Source organism: Phalacrocorax aristotelis, chromosome 7 (genome assembly GCF_949628215.1).
Source record: "Phalacrocorax aristotelis chromosome 7, bGulAri2.1, whole genome shotgun sequence".
Lineage (NCBI taxonomy): Eukaryota > Metazoa > Chordata > Aves > Suliformes > Phalacrocoracidae > Phalacrocorax > Phalacrocorax aristotelis.
The window spans coordinates 53,789,469-53,808,966 of NC_134282.1; the positions used below are offsets into that span (position 1 = coordinate 53,789,469).

The window sequence follows — 19,498 nt, forward strand, 5'->3', positions numbered from 1 at the left end:
GGCTGTAAAGGCGCAGAGCTGCTGCGGATCGATAGAGAGAAGCCCGGATTGATCGGCCTCTAAAATTAAATTTATTGGGGTCATGGTTTTATATGGTGCTGATACAACTGTTAAATGGGGAACATTCATTTCCAATAGGAGGCGTTTATTAAACTTCCACTGAATTAGACCGCCGTGATTTATGTGGCAATCTCGGCACAGCCCTCCAGGAGAGAGGGGCCTTTCGCCGCCGTCCCCGCGTGATTATTTATTTATACACCCGTGACACGGCTCCCTAAGTTTTAACCTAAATTATCCGCCGGCCTCGCCTGCCAGAGGCACCGGCCCGGCCCTTGGGAGGGGGGGAACCGAGGGAGGGGTGGTCCCGTCGGGGCGCACCACCGCCCTGCCCGCCGCATCCCCGGCAGCCGCGGCCCCTCCGCGCCCCTCCGCGGCCGCGCACCCCGGCGGGGGGTTGGGGGGGGCCGGGGCAGCGGCGGAGCCCGCAAACATCCCGGCTTTCGCGTGCGGCGATCGTTGAGCGTTAATTAGAAATTCATTACAATTAAAAGCCGCGCGCACACGCCTTAATTACATCTGATTTTTAATTCCGAATCCGTGTTTACACAGTAAGCGAGACGTACCTCCTGATTATCCCCAATACTCTTTATACTGTACTAATTATGTAAATTAAACCTAATTAACTGACAAAAACTGCAGTCAATTCGACTGTTAAAAGATACGGCGGCTGCGAGGAGCGGGGCGCCGGCGGGGAGAGCGGCGGGGCCGGGGCGGCGGGGCCGGAGCGGGTCCCCGCACTGCCGCTCCCCGCACCGCCGTCGGGGCGAGCCGGGGGCCGGCTCCGCAGCTCCGGAGGAGCTCTGCGGGCACCGGGGCGGCCGCACGGCCCGGGGGAAGGCACGGCAGAAGGGGCCGGGGCAGAACCGCATCGTCCCGGAGCCCTCCCCACCCCACCGACGTGCCGCCCCGGGAAGCTGGGGGGGACCGGCCCGGTTCTCCCCGGTGCCTCGCAGCCCGTTCCGCAGCCACTGCGGGTATTTAACGGCGTGGGACCACCCGAGGGCTGAGGGGCAGCGGGGCTTGGCCCCAGCGCGGGAGCGGCCACGGCGCCCCGGCCCCCGCCTACCGGGGAGGGGATAAATAATTAAAAGGCGAGGAATAATTACCGGCTCGGGTTGCGATCATTGCGGGAAGGCCGCGCCGCAAGGCCCGGCCGGCAGCGCCCCGGCCCCGTGTATCCGCCCCCCCCCCCCCCCGACGGGACGTCCCGGGTGGGGGTGGGGGGTGCCGCGGCCGCTGTCCCCCGTGGGAGCGTGGACCGGGGCCGGTTCCACGGCGGCGGCGCGGGGAGCGCGGAGGTGATGGGTGGCTCCGCACCTGCGTTTCGCTCCGCGCCGGTTCCACCGCATCCTCCCGGCGCCGCTGGTGATGGCGAGGAAGGAGGAGGAGGAGGGGGACACAGAGAGAGACACAAAAGTGATAGCTGGGGGCGATCCGCGCCGTTATTAACTTCTGTTTGATCAGTGTAATTGCGCCGATCGCGGCCGGACGCGATGATTAATTACAGTTTAATTAACGTGGCCGTGACGAGCGCTGCATGCGGGAACCCAACCGGGGCAGGGACGCGGCTACCGGCACTCGCCACGGCGGCAGGACCGGCGGCCACCGGAGCGGAGGGGTGGCCACCCCTCCGCTCCGGTGGCCGCCGGTCCTGCCGCCGTGGAGTGGACCCCCGTGGGGAACGAAAAAACACGGGCGCGGCCCCCCTCGCCCTCTCCTCCCGGCGATTTCGTTGCCGCCACGATGCTCCCCCCCCCCCCATCCCTCACCCCCGGCGCCGCTCCCGCACCCCGCACCGCCGGCGGAGCCCCGCACCCCGGCGCGGCGCGGGAAGGACGCGCAGTAGCAGCGCATCCCCGATTTCGATAGGGTCCCTCCATCTCCCCGCCCCGAGCCCTTCTTTTCGTTGCCGCCCTCTCCCCACTCAAACTTTCAACGAGCATCGCTCCCCCCGGGGATGCCCACACGGTGGGGAAGGGGTGGGGGGGGTGGGGGTGCGCGGAGGGGCGCGGAACCCCACGCAGGTGCGGCCCCAGGGCTGATCCCCGCTCTTACCTCGGGCAGCCCGGGCGGGTCCCCGCTCGGTGGCGGCCCCCTACGTGTGTCCCCCGTCCCCCCCCCCCCTCCCCTTTTCCCCCTCCCCGTTCCGCCGTGCCTTAAAGCCGCGCCGTGATTGACTGGAGCGCATCGGTGATTGACGGCCGCGGGGTCCCGGAGGCAGTTAATGTAAATATGCTGGTGCTAAGTGGGTGTGTCTTCCCGTTATTTTAGCTGTCACCGGATCAATGTGCAGCGTCTCCAAGTACGGATCCGGATCCTCCCTCGGTGGCGCGGTTGGTCACTCGCTCTTGTTGCATCTCGCCCGGGCGGACGCGGAGGAGGCGGCGGCGGCGGCGGCGGCGGGGCGGGCGGCGGCCCCGAGGCGTCGGTGAAGGGCGCACCGCTGCCCGCCCGCCCCGCGCCCCGGCGGCTGCCCCCGGTGAAGGGCTCGGTGGGGACGGGGGGAACATCCACCTCCCTCCCTCCCCGCCCCCCCCCCCGGTTCCCCCCCCCACCCCGGCGGATGGCGGCCCCGGCACCGGGCTGCGGCCCCTAGCCCCGAGGAGAGCCTGCACGTCCAGCCGGGCTCCGCGGCGCGGTAAGCGGGGATGGCTTGGGGAAAGGGGGGATGGGGGGTTGAATCGGGGCGCGTTTTCGGGAGACGCTCCCCGTTATTTCGTGTAATTACCACGGAAGCGGCTTACCGGCGGCAGCCCTCCCCGCTAAGCCAATTTGCCCGGCTCGCTGCTGCCCTTCTGCTGCTACGTGATGCGGGTCCCGCCCGCCCCGCTCCCTAATCCGCCCGCTCCTAATCGCCTACCGGAGACACGACAAAGGGGGACCCCGGCCAGCCGTCCCCCCCCACCCCCGGCCAGCGGCAAGTTTCGGCCCGCCCGGCCCGGCCCGGCCCGGGGCTCGCCCCCCCCCCCCCCGCCCCGGCACCCCCGGCCCCGCCGCCGCGGGACCCCGCGGTCGCATCGTTTCGTTGGAGCCCGCCCCGGGGCTCGCCGCGACGGGCGGCCCGGCACGGCTCGGCGAGCCGGCACAAAGGGAAGGGTCGCGGGGGACCCCGGCGCCCCCCTCCCCGCCGCCTCCGGGACGCCCTTGCCCCGGGCGGTCGCTGCCGCCGCGCTCCCGGGGCCGCCCGGCCGCGGCTCCCGGTACCGGCGGCGGCGGCGCGGGGGATGAGCCCCGGCTCCGGGAGAGCCGCCCGGCCGGCCCTGCGGAGGGTCCTGCGGCAGCGCCCGGGGCTGGGGGGGAGGGCGGGGGCTCCGGGCCGGGGCCGGCAGCGCCGAGCGGGGACTAACCGGGCCGCGGAGCGGGGCTGCGGGAGCGGCGGCGGGTCCCGGGAGCGCTTCTAACCCGCGCCTTTCCCCGATTTTGTTTTGCAGGGGCGTTTTGGGGGGGAATGGAGGCGATCGCCAGTCAGATGGGAAATGGGAGAGATGCAAGCTCCTCCCCAAATTCAAAGCAAGAGCTGCAGCCGTACCAGGGCTCCAATACCCTCAAGCCCAACCAAGTGGGTGAGACCTCTCTGTACGGCGTGCCCATCGTGTCCCTGGTCATCGACGGGCAGGAGCGGCTCTGCCTGGCGCAGATCTCCAACACGCTGCTCAAGAACTACAGCTACAATGAGATCCACAACCGGCGGGTGGCCCTGGGCATCACCTGCGTGCAGTGCACGCCGGTGCAGCTGGAGATCCTGCGGCGGGCCGGGGCCATGCCCATCTCCTCCCGCCGCTGCGGCATGATCACCAAGCGGGAGGCGGAGCGGCTCTGCAAGTCCTTCCTGGGCGAGCACAAGCCGCCCAAGCTGCCCGAGAACTTCGCCTTCGACGTGGTGCACGAGTGCGCCTGGGGCTCCCGGGGCAGCTTCATCCCGGCCCGCTACAACAGCTCCCGCGCCAAGTGCATCAAGTGCAGCTACTGCAGCATGTACTTCTCCCCCAACAAGTTCATCTTCCACTCCCACCGCACCCCGGACTCCAAGTACACCCAGCCCGACGCCGCCAACTTCAACTCCTGGCGCCGCCACCTCAAGCTCAGCGACAAGACGGCCACGGAGGAGCTGTCGCACGCCTGGGAGGATGTCAAGGCCATGTTCAACGGCGGCACCCGCAAGCGGACCTTCTCCCTGCAAGGGGCGGCCGCCGGCGGGCCCGGCGCCGGTTCCCCCGCCGCCAAGGCCGCCTTGCACCCGCCGCCGCCCGCCGGCCCCGAGCTGGCCCCGGCGCACAAGAGCCTCCGCTGCAGCGGGCAGGAGCCGGCGGGCGAGCGCGGAGCGCTGGGGCTGCCGGCGGCGCACGGCGGGGCGGCGGGCGGGCACGGCGGGGCGGGCGCGGTGCGCAGCTACCCGGTGATCCCGGTGCCCAGCAAAGGGTTCGGGATGCTGCAGAAGCTGCCGCCGCCGCTTTTCCCCCATCCCTACGGCTTCCCCGCCGCCGCTTTCGGACTCTGCCCCAAGAAGCAGGAGGACGCGCTGGGCGGCGCGGGGGGCGGCGAGGCGGCGGGCAAGGGGGGCGCGCTGCCCCCCGGCATGTTTTGGGGACCCCCGCATCCCCACCCGCACCAACCGGCCCAGCCGCCCCACCAGCCCGGCGCTGCCAAGGACACCGGCGTCTACCCCTCCTTCCCCGTTTTCTGGCCGGCCGCCGGCAGCCTCCCGGTGCCGCCCTACCCGGCCCAGAGCCAGGCCAAGGCGGCGGCCACCGCCGTGGTGGTGGCGGCGGCGGCGGCTGCGGCGGCGGCGGCGGCCGAGCCGCCCGGTTTGTCGGGCCGGCACGGCGAGCTGGAGGGCTCCGAGCCGTCGGGGAGCGGGAGGAGCAGCGCTACCCCCCAGGAGGGAGCCGGGGCGGAGGGCGAGCGCTGCCCCAGCGCCTTGTCGCGGGCGGCGGGCGAGGAGGAGCGCTCCGGGGACGAGGCGCTGCTCCCCCCGCTGCCCCTGCCCAGGAAGGGCAGCTACCTCTCCGCCTTCCGCCCGGTGGTGAAGGACGCCGAGAGCATCGCCAAGCTCTACGGCACCCGGGAGGCGTACGGCGGCGGCGCGGCCCCCCGCGGCCCCGGCTACCTCTCCCCGGACTTCCTCAGCGAGGGCAGCTCCAGCTACCGCTCGCTTTCCCCGGGGGGGGACACGGCCGAGGAGCCCGAGGTCGACGTGGAGTCCAACCGCTTCCCGGAGGACGAGGAGGAGGATGCCGCCGCCGCCGCTCCCACCGAGGGCCGGGAGCCCCCGCCGCCCCGGCTGCTGGCCGGTACCGAGGAGCCGCCGCCCGCCGGGGCCGACGGAGCGGAGGAGAAGGAGGGCGAGCCTGCGGCGGAGGAGGGCGGCCAGCCGCCCGACGGCAGCCCCGAGCGGAGCAGCAGCAGGGGCACTTACGAGGTGCGGGCCTGAGGAGGGGGGGGTGTCTGCCCTCGGGGTCCCCGTGGAGCTGGGGAAGGGAGGGTCCGCACGGGGCTGAGAGCGGGGGGGGGGGGGGGGGGGGGGGTTGCTCTCGGGGGTCCCCGCGGGGCCGGTACCGGGCCCCCCCACCCCGCCTCCCTGACTCGCTCTTTTGTAGGTGTACGCGCCGGAGCGGGGGGAGCACCTGCAGCCGCTGAAGACCACCGCCTCCCTGGGAGCCCCGGCCGCCTACCTGTGCCCCCCCGAGGCTAAGGGTAAAGCGGGCCGAGGGGGGGCGGTGGGGGGAGGGGGGGGGGAGGCCGGTGCGCATCGAGGGCACTGCCCCGGACACCGCCCCCGCCGGCTGCTCAGCCCCGGGGGGGCAACCGGACCGCCGCTTTCGTTTGGTTTTTTTTTTGGTTGGTTGGGTTTTTTTTTGTTTGGTTTTTTGTTTTTGTGGTTTTTTTTTTTTTTTTGAGAAAAAACGAGTACAAACTGTTCCTGGATGGGGGAACGGGGCCAGGCCCCCCCCCCGCCGCCCCGGGCTGCCGCCGTCGGACGGGGCCGGTGCGGCGGGGCAAAGCTCCTGCCAGCAAGCTACTTTCCAATGGCAAAGCGATTAGGATGTCCGCTAAGAAGGTTTTAACGAGGGCTTTGTCCGTAATTATGTAATTAAGGATATATCAGGACCATACTTTCATTGCTTATGGTTGAAAATCGGTTTATTAACTTTAAGAGCAAGATAAAGAAGACAATCACTCCGCGGCAGAGGATTTAGAGACCAGAAAATCCTATCAGGACCAAAGGAATGTCTCGCATCCCAGCCCTGTAAATACCGACAGAGGTAAGCGCCGCTCCGCGCTCTGCCGCGGCCCCGATGCGGGGCGATGCGGGGTGTCCCCTCCACCCCCCCGGCGGGGCTGACGGCTCTCTGCCCCCCCCTCCCTGGGCAGGAGAGGACGGCCTCGGCATGGAAGTCGCCGGGACGCAGCTGGTGGAAAAGGACATCGAAAATTTGGCCCGAGGTGAGGCGGGGGGTGCGGGGGGTGCGGGGCTGGCGGGACCCCCCGGCCTCTCCCCGCGGCTCGGGGTATTTGTGTTTTCTGCAGGAGTGATTAACTCCTGTGATTAATGTAACGTAATGCGATTAGCGCCGCGCTGAGCCGCCTCCATATGGAAAAGTGCGGGCTCCCCTCAACCCCGCCGTGTGTTTTTAAATAGACGAATTGCAAAAATTGGTCCTGGAGCAAATGGAGCTGAGAAAAAAACTGGAGAGGGATTTCCAGAGCCTGAAAGGTACCGGCGACCCCCGCCCCGCCCGGGCCGGGCGCGGCCCCGCTCCGGGGAGCGGTGCTGACCCCCCCGTCCCCCCCGACCCCCGTCCCGCAGATAATTTCCAGGACCAGATGAAGCGGGAGCTGGCGTACCGGGAGGAGATGGTGCAGCAGCTCCAGATCGTCCGAGGTACGCCCCGGCCGCCACCCGGCAATTATTTTATTTTTTACCATCTCCTTTTTGTGTCTTTCTTTTCCTTTTTCCTTTTCCTTTTTTTTTTAATTTATTTTTTTCTTCTTTTTTCTTTTTAAATTTTTTTTCTTTCTTTAATCGAAGCCCCTTGGCGCGCTCCGCTTAGCCTGGGGATTTCGAGCTGCCCCGCAAACGGCTGCGAGGCATCATTACACGGGAGCGAATCAACCTTCCCTCTCGCAGCAATTTCCACCAGGCCTAAATTAAAAACAGAGACCTAAAATTACCTGAGAAGCCATGCCCGACTTTGGGTCCCCGTTTCCCCCCTCCTCCCCAGTTTCTTCCCGCCCCCATCCCCCCCGACGTGCCACTCGGCCCAGCGCATCCCCGACGGGACGGCCGCCCCCGGTGTGTGCCCCCCCCCCGGCGCGGTGTGATGCTCCCCCCCAATTCCCCCCATCCCAGATACGCTTTGCAACGAGCTGGACCAGGAGAGGAAAGCGCGCTACGCCATCCAGCAGAAGTTGAAAGGTACCGGGGCCAGGATGGGGGGGGGGGGGGTGTGTGGGAGATGTCTAAGGGGGGGGCTGATACCCCCCCCCCCGCAGCGTGCGGGGGTCCGGGGGAGCCGGGGGGTGACGGCTCCGTTGCTTTGCAGAGGCCCACGACGCGTTGCATCACTTCTCCTGCAAAATGCTGACCCCGCGGCACTGCACGGGGAACTGCTCCTTCAAGCCGCCGCTGCTGCCCCAGTGAAGCCCCCCCCGCCCCGCCCCGGACCCCCCCCTTCCCCCGAAGCCATGCGGGCAGAGCCCACACAAGCCATTTCCACGAGATATTTGTACATAGAGGACTCGGAGCCCGGCTTTCCTCGGACTGGCAATACGGTGGGGAGCGGCCCCGGGCCGGCCGGAGGGGGAGCCGGGCCCCCCCCTGCGCCCCCCCGGGGCCCCCCGCTCCGCCTCGCCCCCTCCCTCCCTGTGTGTCCGCTTCTTCCACCCGTGTCCAGACTGGAAACAAAAGTGGCTATGTGCAATGGATATAAATGTACTGTGATTCTCTTGGTACAGTATTTGTTGGATTTTTATTTCTTTATGATGTATATTTATTTCCCCCATCCCCCCGGGCCCCCTCCTCCCTCACCACTCCCTTGTATATTTATGGATGTAACGGCACTTTAACGGGCGGTCCGCGACTCCGGAGGCAGAACATCGCTCGCCCGCTCTGGGGACAGACCCCCCCCCTCCCCCCTCTGTACGTGATTTTGGTTCTTTAATAAAAACCGACTTTAAGAACCCGCTTGATCCGTGGGACTGTCCCGGGGAGCGGGGGGAAGGGGGTCCTGTTCTGCCCCCCACGAGGGGCTCGTACGGCCCCGACGGAACCCCCCGGGCCAGGCCAACACCGGGGGGGGGGAGAACCCCGCTTCCCTGCAAAGTTCCTCTTTCTCCCTCCTCCTCCTCGCCGCAGCCGGGAGCTCATTAATGCCCATTTATATGCTCGTTTCACACATGAAAGTATTACATTAATGAGCTCTGAGAGCGGGCGTGGAGGTGCTCGCACACCTATTAGCCCTAAATACCTGTTTTCAGCCCAAGATTAACCTAGCACGACATCTCGGCGGGCTGCGGGGGGGGGGGGGGGAGGCGATGCACCTTGCACGGGGGTCCTGGGGCGCACCGGGGCTGGGGGATGAACCTTGCACAGGGTTTCTGGGGCGCACCGGCTGTGGGAAGGGGGGCGGGGGGAGGAGGGGATATGAACCTTGCACGGGGGTCCTGGGGCGCACCGGGGATGGGGGGGGGCGAGTGGGATGAACTTGCACGGGGGCCCTGCGACGCGCTGGGGCAGGGGATGCACCTTGCACGGGGGTCTTGGGGCGCACCGGAGGGGAACGCACCTTGCACGGGGGTCCTGCGGCACACCGGGGATGCGGGTACCGGGAACATCCCCGGGACCGGGACCAGGTCCGAGGGGTGTTTTTGCGGGGGGGAGGAGGATGCACGCGGGGGGCTGCGGGCTGCCTCCGCCGGCGCTGCCCGCGGGGGTCCTGCGGTGTGAGCCGCCCCCGGGAGCGCCGCAGCGCGGATCGGCCGTGATGAGTTTCTGGGACCGTCATTAGGCGGAGCAGCGGCGGTTCCGCGGCCTGGGCCGCCACCGCGTGGGCGCAGCCGGCGGTGCAGCCCCCCCCCCCAAACACCCCCTCCTTCCAAACCCCTTCCCCGGGCCGCCGTGCGCCGGCCCTACATCCCCCGCCGGGCCCGATCCGGCGGCACCCCGCGAGGTTGCTTTGCAAAGGGCAGGGAGCCCCCTTGCCCCCCGCTCCCAGGGTCCTCTTGCAGGGCCTCATCCTGCCGGCAGAGCCGGGCCCAGCACCTCCACCTCGCCTCCAGGCAGCCCTCCCCTGAGCCAGGGGGCCTCCAGAAGTGCCTCCCAGCCTAAATCCCCCCGACAGCACAAAGCCCGGGCTCTCTGTTAGGCTTTATTCCCCTCAGCGGTTCAGCACGGCTTTTCCCCTCGGTAGGGACGGGGCAGCGAGCACCTGACCCTGGGATCAGCTGTGCTGGGGTGGGAGCCGCGTCCCCCATCACCTGTGAGTGAGGAAGATCATGGGAGCCAGGCCTGGGCAGGTGGATGCGGTTGGCCAGGCTGATGGTTACAAAATCCTTGAGGTGGAAGCACAGCTGGCTTTCTTAGGCTCCCCTTGTTTCTGAGAGCATCAGGCAAAGCTCTGGTGGCTTGCTTGGGGACAGACATCCTTGTGGGCTGTGTGAGCTCCAGAAGGTGTCTGCAATACGTGGCCCTGAGCAGGAGCAGCGGAGCTGGGGCTGCTGGTGGCATCTCTCCTGCAGGTAAGCTTACGGGAAGGGGGATCACCTTGCTGGGCCACGGAAAGGATGTGTAGACCAGGGAGGTGATAGCAAAGAGGTGAATAAAAAGGTAGAGCCAAGCTCCACAAGCTGAGAGGTGGGTGGTTTGAGGGAATGAAATAGTTGGGCCCTTGTAGGGGAACAACTGAGCCTCTTTCCTTGCATGTTCCTCCATGCCTCTCTGCTGGGTCATCGCTGGTACCTTGTGGGGCAGAGGTGGCACGGGGTGACCCCGTGGACACCCACAGAGGAGCGTGGCCTGGCTGCCAGCCCAGGGGGGCAGCGCGCCACATCGCTGGTGCTGCTACCCCTCGGAGGGGCTCTCGCTCCTTACCCTGGCCCCAGGTCAGGACACGCAGCCGGGCCCCGCCATGCGTTCCCAGCTCCTGCTTTCCTCGTGCCCGGCTGCCGGAGCCGCGTCTCCCTGGCAGCTGCCTGGCCTCCGCTGCGCCCACCTGCCCGGGCACACCGTGCGCAGCGGCGGTGCTTACCAACGTGGGTGCAAAAATGAACTATTATGTTGTATTAATATTTTCACACTACTTAGCTCTCATTAAAATGTACTTTGCTGAATTTAATATGCGACTTCAAATGACACAACGTATTAAGTGCTTAATATACTAGAAATTATGAAACTATTATAGTCTAAGTAATATGAAATAATTAGAGTGAATTAAACTTCACCAGCAGAATGAGGGAAAGGCTTCAAATTTTTTCTTCTTTTTTTTTTTTCAGTCTTAAAATAGTTGAATGCAGTAATAGCCCCTGAAAATAAATGACCAGTGTTAGGATTTTTAAATAATTAAAGCAGGAAAAAGCCTGGAGTGTCTGTATTTGAGCCTGTGATGAATCCTGAATTGGGGGAAGCAGAAGGTCTGTTTGCTGTAGCTGATGGAGTTGTTCTTTCAGGCCAGTGGCAGAGCAGCTCCAAGGAGCTGATCACCAGACCTCCAGCCTTGCCAAGGCTTCTCCCCATATGCTGTTTTCCTCTTGTTCACAAGGCTGTTTATTTGGAGGCAAGCAGACGTGATGGCTCCCAGTCCTGGAGCGGTGTCTGCTCTGGGTTTCGCTGCCACGAAGCCTCTGAGCTGAAAGCCCCCCTTCGCAGAGCAGCTCCCCTCTTTAAGGGGGGTGCAGATGCCACAGATCCCAGCGTTAAAGTCACAGCGGCTGGGTGGAGCCTGGCCTTTTGCTTTGAGAAGTGCTTCGAGCCATCACACTGACGTTGGGGTTGAACTGCAGGCGTGTTTCTCACGGGAAGGGGATCGCCCTGGAGCGTTGGTGGGCGCAGGGGTGGTAGATGCTCTCTGGCGGGTGTGCAGCAGCGATGCAAAGCTCCTGACCCATCAGCCGCCAGGTTTAGGCAGGGTTTTTGCACTGTGGTGTGGACGCACGGGACCGTGCGGGACTGCGCCACTGCGGCACCCACTGACCACCCGCTCGATCGGTCTCGCAGGCCCCAAACCTCCGCCATTGACCCTGGGCGGAGCAGGGTCAGCTCGGATGCGGGTTGTCTCTCCAGCGGCAGCGTGGCCGGATTCAGAGGACGCCAGGAGATGGCGTTCCCAGCGCTGCACAGCGCTCCTCGCTGGAGTTTGGTTTTGAACTGAGGTTCTGTGCAACTTCCATGGAAGCTACCAAAATTACCTCTTGGGAAAGCAAGTGTGAGCCTGGGGGGGTGGACAGAAGCAGCAGAGCTGGGCCATCGTCTCTGCACCCGATGGACGTGCAGCGGTGAAGCTGTTGAGTCCCTCCTGAAGCAGCAGCTTTGGGGGCAGGAGGAGAAAACAGACACTGTCCCGTGGCCTTCAGGGTGATGGGTGTTGCTCTTGCAGTGTGGGATGGTGGCAGTCAGTGAGTAAATATGTGCTTACATGGTATTCTGCTGGAGGACCTGAAGGGAAGAGAATGAGCAACGGGTGGATGTCAGTCCTGTCCATGCAGGGCCGGGGTGCTCGGGCAGCAAGGTGCCATGGGTGGGGGGCAGTCCCGAGAGGCTCCCGTCTCCCTCGCGGGTTCGCTGACACCCACAACCCAGGGGAGAGGGGAAAGGCAGCTTTCCCAAGAAATTGTGGTGTTAGGAGAAACCCAGGCTGAACGTGCGGTCACAGACCTGATTCTGGGGACTGGACCAGTGGTGCTGTTACAGGTGATCTAAGGTGCTTTGTCCTGAAGTGCAGACAGGCTCTTCCTCAGTAAATGCATAAGGCTCTCACCAGATTTATGGAATGGTATCAGAGAAATAGTGCTGTACTCGGGTGAACACTCAGAAGGCTAACAGTTGAGTTAAAAGAGAGGAAAATGGCCCTTGATTTGCCTCCTTGAGGATTATTTAGGTTCTACCAACTGTATCATCGAAAGAGACATTTGCTTGGAAAGCCTAATCATTAAGTACAACGAACTTGCCAGCAAGCATCTAATTTTTCTTATATGTTGCGGTTTAACCCGGCAAGCAGCTAAACACCATGCAGCCGTTCGCTCGTTCCCTCTGCTTGCAGTGGGGTGGGGGAGAGAATCGGGGAGGGGGGGGGAAGTAAAATTTGTGGGTTGAGATAAAGATAGTTTAATAGGACAGAAAAGGAAGGGAAAATAATAGTAATAATGGTAAAAGAGTATACAAAGTGATGCACAATGCAATTGCTCACCACCCGCTGACCGATGCCCGGTCAGTTCCCGAGCAGCGGTCGCTGCCCCCACCTGACTCCCCCAGTTTGTATACTGGGCATGATGTCATATGGTATAGAATATCTCTCGGGCCAGTTGGGGTCAGCTGTCCTGGCTGTGCCCCCTCCCAGCTTCTCGCTGGCAGGGCATGAGAAGCTGAAAAGTCCTTGACTAGTGTTAGCACTACTTAGCAACGACTAAACCATTGGTGGGTTACCACCACTGTTCTCACACTAAATCTAAACCCCAGCACTGAACCGGCTACTAGGAAGGCAGTTAACTGTCCCAGCTGAATCCAGGACAGCATGTCTCTGATTTCAGGGGACTATTTGCTGTTGGTGGCAGGGAGGAAAAGACATTGCCTGATCCATCTTTTTGAAAATGAGTTGTCTTGTCTGGGGCTAGTGTGGTATGCTTTGTGGAAGATGTGTTTGTGAGATTCACCTGACTTTGAGTGTGCTCTTTCAATGCTGTTTTGTCGCTGTAGTAAGTATTATCTCGGGCTGCAGGATGGTGGGTATGTGGAGGGCTCTAGTCCAACCCCTGCTCAAAGCAGGGCCACCCACATCAGGTTGCTCAGGGCTGCGTTCTGCTGAGATTTGGATATCTGAGGGATATCATCTACTCAGAACGTCCCATGTTGCCCATTGCCTCTCACTGCGCTCCTCTGAGTCAAGTCTGCCTCCATCTTCTCTGCACCATCCCATCTGGGATTTGCAGACAGCAGCAAGATCTCCCCTTTGCTGCCTCCTTTCCAGGTTGGACAAATGCCACTCCCTCCACATCTCCCCGTACATCACGTGCTCCAGCTCCCAAACGTCTCAGCCCATCAGGACCCCCAGGTCCCTTCCCGCAAAGCTCCTCTCCAGCCCATCACCCCCACCGTGTGCTGGCATATTGGCTTTTCCCAGCCCAGGGGCAGGACGTGGCATTTGCCTTCACAAGGTCTGTGTCCTTTCCCCAGCCTGCCCCAGTCTCTCTGAACAGCAGTCCTGTCCTCCCCAGCATCAACTGCTCCTCCCAGTTTGGTGTCATCTGCCAACGCTCTGTCCCATCATCCAGATGGCTAATAAGGACAGTATCGATCCCAAGGGATGGTGCTGCCAGTTGGACTTTGTAACCTGAACAGAGTGTTTGAGCCAGGCAGTCTGGCCAGTTTTCCTGCTAGTCCACTCATCCAGTTTGTATCTCACCGGTTTGGCTATGAGGGTGCTACGGGAAGCCATGCCAAAGGCCTTGCTGAAGTCAAGGTAAACAAACCCCCTTGCTTTCCCCTCACCTAGAGAGCCAGCTTCATCACAGAGGGTACCCAGGAATGATTTGTGCCAGGGGACCAGTGCTGGCTGTTCCCAGTAGCCATCATCTCAGCCTCTTGGAAATGCTTTCCAGCAGGATTTGCTCCATCATCTTCCCGGGGTGACGCTGGTGAGGCCAACTGTTCTGCACTGCCCTGGATCCTCCTCCTCAACCAGAACGAAGCTGGGTGTCATACTGGCTTTTTTCCCAGTCATCAGCATTGCCGTGACCTTTTGGAGATGATCCACAGTGACACTGGCTGCTCCCTTGGGTGCTGCCCGCATGGCACCGCGGATGTCTGTCTGTCCTGGTGCCTGAAGTGGACCTGAAATGCGCCGTAAACTCTTGGCTGCCTCAGCCTCACCTCAGCAAACCCAAAAATCTCTTTCATAAGGGAAAAATCCCTGCTATTTCAGGAGCTGGCTGGCTGCAAGGAGCTGGGGACAGGGTATGTGTCTAGTCCTTGCCTGGCCAGAGGTTCCTCCTGCCTTCACCTTAAGTGTTTTGTGTAAATCAGTTTAATTTGTGCGATGAAGTGTATGGATGGTGTTCTCTGGGTTTGATTTCAGTACGTTAGGGACAAGTGTGGACAGGACTGCAAGGAGCTGTATGTCAGCAGGCTGGAGCGTCCGCATGCAAGGAGGTGTGGGGTTTAATTGAATTGATGGAGGTTTGGGTGGAAACAAGACTTTCTGTGCTGTGTGGATGGGAATGGCGTACGGTGGGGTAGCTCTGCCTTGCTTACAAAATCACTTATTTTCATGTAACAAAGTGAACTCTGTGGTTTTCTTGGAAACTTAAAACATATTCCCCCCCCCCCTTTTCTTTTTTGTTTAAGCTGAAAATTCTTTCCTTTGATCTCCTTTCTGACTCTTAATGAAGTTGTGGGATCTGACTTCCCGCATCGCGCCTGTTGTTTTCGCTTCACTTCACTGCCTGACCGTGGCGGAGCCGGCGAGCGGGGTGAGCTCGCTTCTGCTGAGTATTTCACACCTCCTAACACCAGCCCAGCTTCAAAGCATGCTACAAACAGCAAAGGCCCACGTCTGCCTGCGTGAAGGCCAGGCTTTCATTGAAGTCCGTAAGAGCTGAACATGCACATCCAAAGGTATAATTTGACACTAACAAATTAATTCTCACTATTTTTCTGCGGAGGAATTGAGCTGCTATTGCCACAGTGCAGGTGGATTAACGGGGGGGGGGGGGGGCTGTGGGACCAGTGGCTGTGCTGGAGAAGGGATGTTTTCCAGTCCGTCGTGCGTTGGAGGCAGCAATGGAATGATGGATCCCCAAGATCCTCATCCCAGCAGCCCGACTGCCCAGAGCTGTGTCTCTTGTGTTACAATTAAATTAACCGGTAGCCTAAGACGTGAGCAGTGGGCACGATGCGTTGCGCAGTGCTTGCATGCAGGGCTGCAGGAGTGTTGGTCCTGCTCTGCTCATTGCCAGTCAAAGTGGCTTATGGGGGGGGGGGGTGTGGGGTGTGTCTTGAAGCCCCCGAGGCCCACTTGCCCCCATCCCCGGCGTGTCGTGGTGGTGAGGTTCCTCATCCCAAACCCACCCTGACTTACCAGTGAGCTCTGAGCGGCCGTGCTAGCCGGCGGTCATGGGCAGGCAGTGCCGCAGAAGCTCTCACACCCAAGGCAGAGCCCTTTTGGGAGATGATGGGAGAACCTTTCTGGGAAGCCTCTGCTGCTCCTGCTTGTGCTACCCCAGCTCTGGAAGAAAGAGCAGCCTTCAGCTGCTAGGGCCGTTAATGTCACCTTTCACAAGTACTAAGCTTGCAAAGGAACCTGCCAAGTATAGCACATTTTAATTTGCTCTTTTCCCATGCATTCCTGGATTTATGGCTTAGTTCAGTCTGGTTACTGCTCGCTGTATGGATGTAAAGCTCCCTCCAGAGGGTCACTCCATGCCATAAGCTTTGTGGGTTCCCTCGAGGAAGCTGATGTGCTATTCCCTGAAAAGCATCCACCTAAAGACGGGTTTTATATTTGATTTTTTTGCAGAAATTTGAGCTTTGAAAGCTGGCAAGGAGATTTGTTTATCCGGTGATTACATCTAACAGGCTTCTGTCTGAACACAGATATGTTACTCTTTATTTTCTGTGTGCCTTTAAATGCTTAGTTGTTTCTAGGTAGTATGGATTTGGGAACATATTAGTTGTGTAAAAATGAAGGGGGGGAGGGAGAGAGAGAAGAAAAAAAGAGCAACTTAGGAAAAAAATGTATTTGCAGTGATGCCTGCACCAGGTTGAGATGTACATTTGCAGTTGCTTGCCATCTGTAGCAACTTGTCCAAAGCAAACATTACCAGTCAGTCCAGGTTTGGCTGCATAATTGCCATAAACCATTGCAAGGGCATCCAGAATAGCAGAGCCCTGGAACTACTTCTAGGATTAGGTCCTACTCCCTTGAAAAATAAACCTTGGCAAGAGCTCAGTTCTCCCTAATAAAAATTCCGTTTTCACAGCTCTAATCAAGTTTTCCAGAGCTGTGGTCCAAATTAGAAACTGCATGCAGAATATCTGACCCAGGAGAACAAGATGGAGCTTTTCATTTAAAGCAGTGCCAGGCTGGAAATTTCCAAAGTTCTCAGTGGCTCACCTATGGCAAAACTGTGGAGCATGTCCTAGTAAACCTGCCCCGTCCACGGCAAAGCTCCGTCAGACCCAGCCTCGCGGTTCCCGCTCACAGGTGGAAGAGTCTCCTTGGGGGGATTCTTCCAGAAAAGGCATCTCTAATCAGACTTGCAGATATTTCTGGACTGATTTAATGGCCAACCACTAAATATTATTGTTGTTTTTTTTTTAACTGGGGAAGGTGATTGGGAAAAGGGGCAATGGAGAAGAACCCATACTGCTGAGTGGGCATCCAGAGCGGCAGCGGGCTCCGTGCTGAGCCCTGCCTGCCTGGGTGGCACCCCATGGCCGCAAACCTCTCCGAGATCCTCCGGAACTGTTCCACAAGTGGTCTTGGCAGAAGATGTCGTGGTTCCCCTAGGATCCCTCCTCATTTGTTACTTGCCTGCCCTCCTTGCCGGCAGCGGGAGGCATTAGGGGACATCACTGAGGCGTGATCGGTGGGGAGCGTGCAAGCTTGGTCCCTCTTGCCAGCCCCCCAGTTATACAGTGTATTTCTGCCCTTATAGGAGGGAGACTTCAGAGATATGGGACAGTCCCCAGTGGGGTTACGAGGAGCGACGGCTGGGTTTGTGCAGTCATCTGGAGTCCAGCGCTAAGTGTTATAAGAGAACTGCTCCTCAAGTGAACAGCAAAAGCAGTTTTATATTTAATCACTTAAATTGTTTTCTCCCATTGTTTTTTCCAGTCTTGGATCCAACTGTCCATCAGTGGCTTTAGCGCAAACATGTTTTTCTTTTCATGTGATAAATGCCCATCTCGCAATATTTGGAAAACAACGAACCTATTAATGTCTTGAAGAGAGATGATCCAGTTATGTGTAACCATGGGATAAATCTCTGCTTGTTCTGTCGCACAGTGCACAGGATTCAAGCAATATATGTTTATTTTTTAAATGCAAATGCAGCAGTGATCCATGCAGCACGGATCACAGATGAATTTGGCCATCAGTAAATGACATTGGAGTCTGTCGAAGAAAGGAAGAAACCATAGTCACAGCTCATCTTTGTATCTCAGGCTGGCTGGGCTAAAAGATGTACAGAAACATAAAAAAACCCAGGCAAGATTGTCGTTTAAATGCTCACGTGGGCTCCTAATTGTGGAAACATGTTGAATTATGTGATACGATGTGGTTATATAACACCTTTTATGAAACTCTTGGCACAAAAACAATGCATAAAAATAACAGATGTGGCAAATCACAACCACGTTCTGAAATCTTTCTGTAGTTCAGTTCAGTGAAAACAATGGACTTGATTTAAATTGAGTTTTTTTTCCCTCCCCCAAAAAATGTCCATGGGCAAAGAAATATTTGAAAAACAGTAAAAAGGCTAAAAGTGCAAGCAGGGTTTCTCCTAAAGAAATCTGCGAGCGGCCGTTAGCTCCAGGGCAGAGCAGCAAAGGGTATGGCAGGGGACGGAGGGTCAAGCCCTGCTCGTGTGACTCCTGTTACCTTCAGAAAGACTTTTCTTGTAAGCCAGGCAAGCAAGGTGTGGTCCCGAGACGTGTCCCAACCAACCCCCTGATTAACAACGGGGTACGCAATTGGCTTTTAGGACCCTCACTTCAGCAAACCCTAAAGGGATGCTTGAGATGAGCTGCAAATGCATGAGGACCTCTGCAAGGGAGTAACTCGGCGGGTGCCTGCCCGTTCCCTCCAGCCTTTTGCCACCCCAGAGTTTTCCAGGGTATCGGCACACGAGGGATGGGTTTGCAGTGCTCCGCGGGAGAAGTCTCAGGCGTTGGGAACGTGGCTTTTCCCATGCTTTTGTGAAGCTGCGTTGCCGATAACAGGCTTCACAGCTCACAGCCTGTAATCAGGGCAGAATCTGCTCACAGGCGAACGCTCCGTAACGCCACCGGGCTGATAGAGAGGAACAGGCTCCAATTAAACACCACCAATTTACTCCTCTTTGTTGTGGTACACGGTGTCTTGAACGTGGGCTGGTCGCAGCTCAGAGTGCCTAAAACCAGACCCAGAGCTTTAAACCGTGAGGCGATGCCGTGCTGGTGCTCTGCATGGAAAAAGAAATTGGATATTGCTGGGGGTTGTTTGTTTTCTTTCTTTCCCCCCCCCCCCCCCCGCCTTTTAATCCCCTTTCTGGGTATTAGCCTTTTACAGAGTCGATTTCTACATCGGCTCAAGCCCTGGCCCCGGCTGGCATACAGGACCAGCCTTGGTATGACAGCTCCATAGTAATTGTGCTTCCCAGAACTGAGTTTGGCCTCCAGTCTGCTCCGTAATGTCCCATTAATTCATTATTCATTGTTCGAGAGCGCCCAGATGAGAGTGCAGGACCGACCGCTCGGCCGTTTCTGAGCGAGTTGGCTAAGAGGTGCCAATTATTTCTTGGTATCATTTTAAAGAATTTTTGTTCCCAGATGGAAGAAAACTGCAGGACATCTTCAATGAAAAAGGGAAAAATAGTATTAATAGCCTATTTTTATTAGTAGAGAAAAGAAAGACCTTTCAGTTAAAGGCTTCCAATTTCAAAAAAAAGAAGGAAATTTCAACTGAAAGAGAGAATGTACTGTTTTGAAAGTTTGCTGGGTGGTGACATCCAACTGAAAGGATCTTGTGCAACTCTGCTTTTTAGGTCTAAGACTAAATTCACCCATCTATTCCTTTGCTTTACCACAGGAAAGTAACTGAGGATTGCTAAGGAAAAGACTGATTTCTGGACTAGCCGAAAGCACGTGGCATCTTCCAGGATCAGACCCCAATGTTTCTGCCTCTGATTTTTGTCCAGAGAGCTGATATTTCTGTAGCTCTTCCCATTCTCCGAGTCCTCTGTCACTAGTGAGTATTTTCACATCCAGCAAATGGAACAATAATGGAGGACTTCATTTCCCCATCTGTCAGCTAGGCCTGAACAAATTGTACGTCCTTCTGTTTAGAGAGAAATCTTAGGTAAATTAAAAGCTTTAGTGTTCATTTTCATGCAACAGGTTCTGAAAGAAATTCTGTCATCACATTGCCGGCTGATTTTTTTTTTTTTTTTTTAAACATATGACAAATCACAGAAGACTTGTTTTTATAACTCGGAGATGGTGGCTTTATCTTGGGTAACCTTGGCTCAC

At 59.2% G+C, this 19,498-nt stretch overlaps 1 protein-coding gene across 1 annotated transcript; it reads left to right on the forward strand.

Moving 5' to 3' along the window:
• Positions 1 to 3,493: 3,493 nt before the first annotated feature.
• On the forward strand, positions 3,494 to 7,776 carry SKOR1 (SKI family transcriptional corepressor 1). Its single transcript, XM_075098355.1, has 8 exons — positions 3,494 to 5,479; positions 5,658 to 5,754; positions 6,216 to 6,323; positions 6,433 to 6,504; positions 6,701 to 6,775; positions 6,869 to 6,943; positions 7,412 to 7,477; positions 7,605 to 7,776. The coding sequence occupies exons 1-8, from the start codon at positions 3,509 to 3,511 to the stop codon at positions 7,700 to 7,702; spliced, it is 2,562 nt and encodes an 853-aa protein (XP_074954456.1). The 5' UTR covers positions 3,494 to 3,508; the 3' UTR covers positions 7,703 to 7,776.
• Positions 7,777 to 19,498: the final 11,722 nt, after the last annotated feature.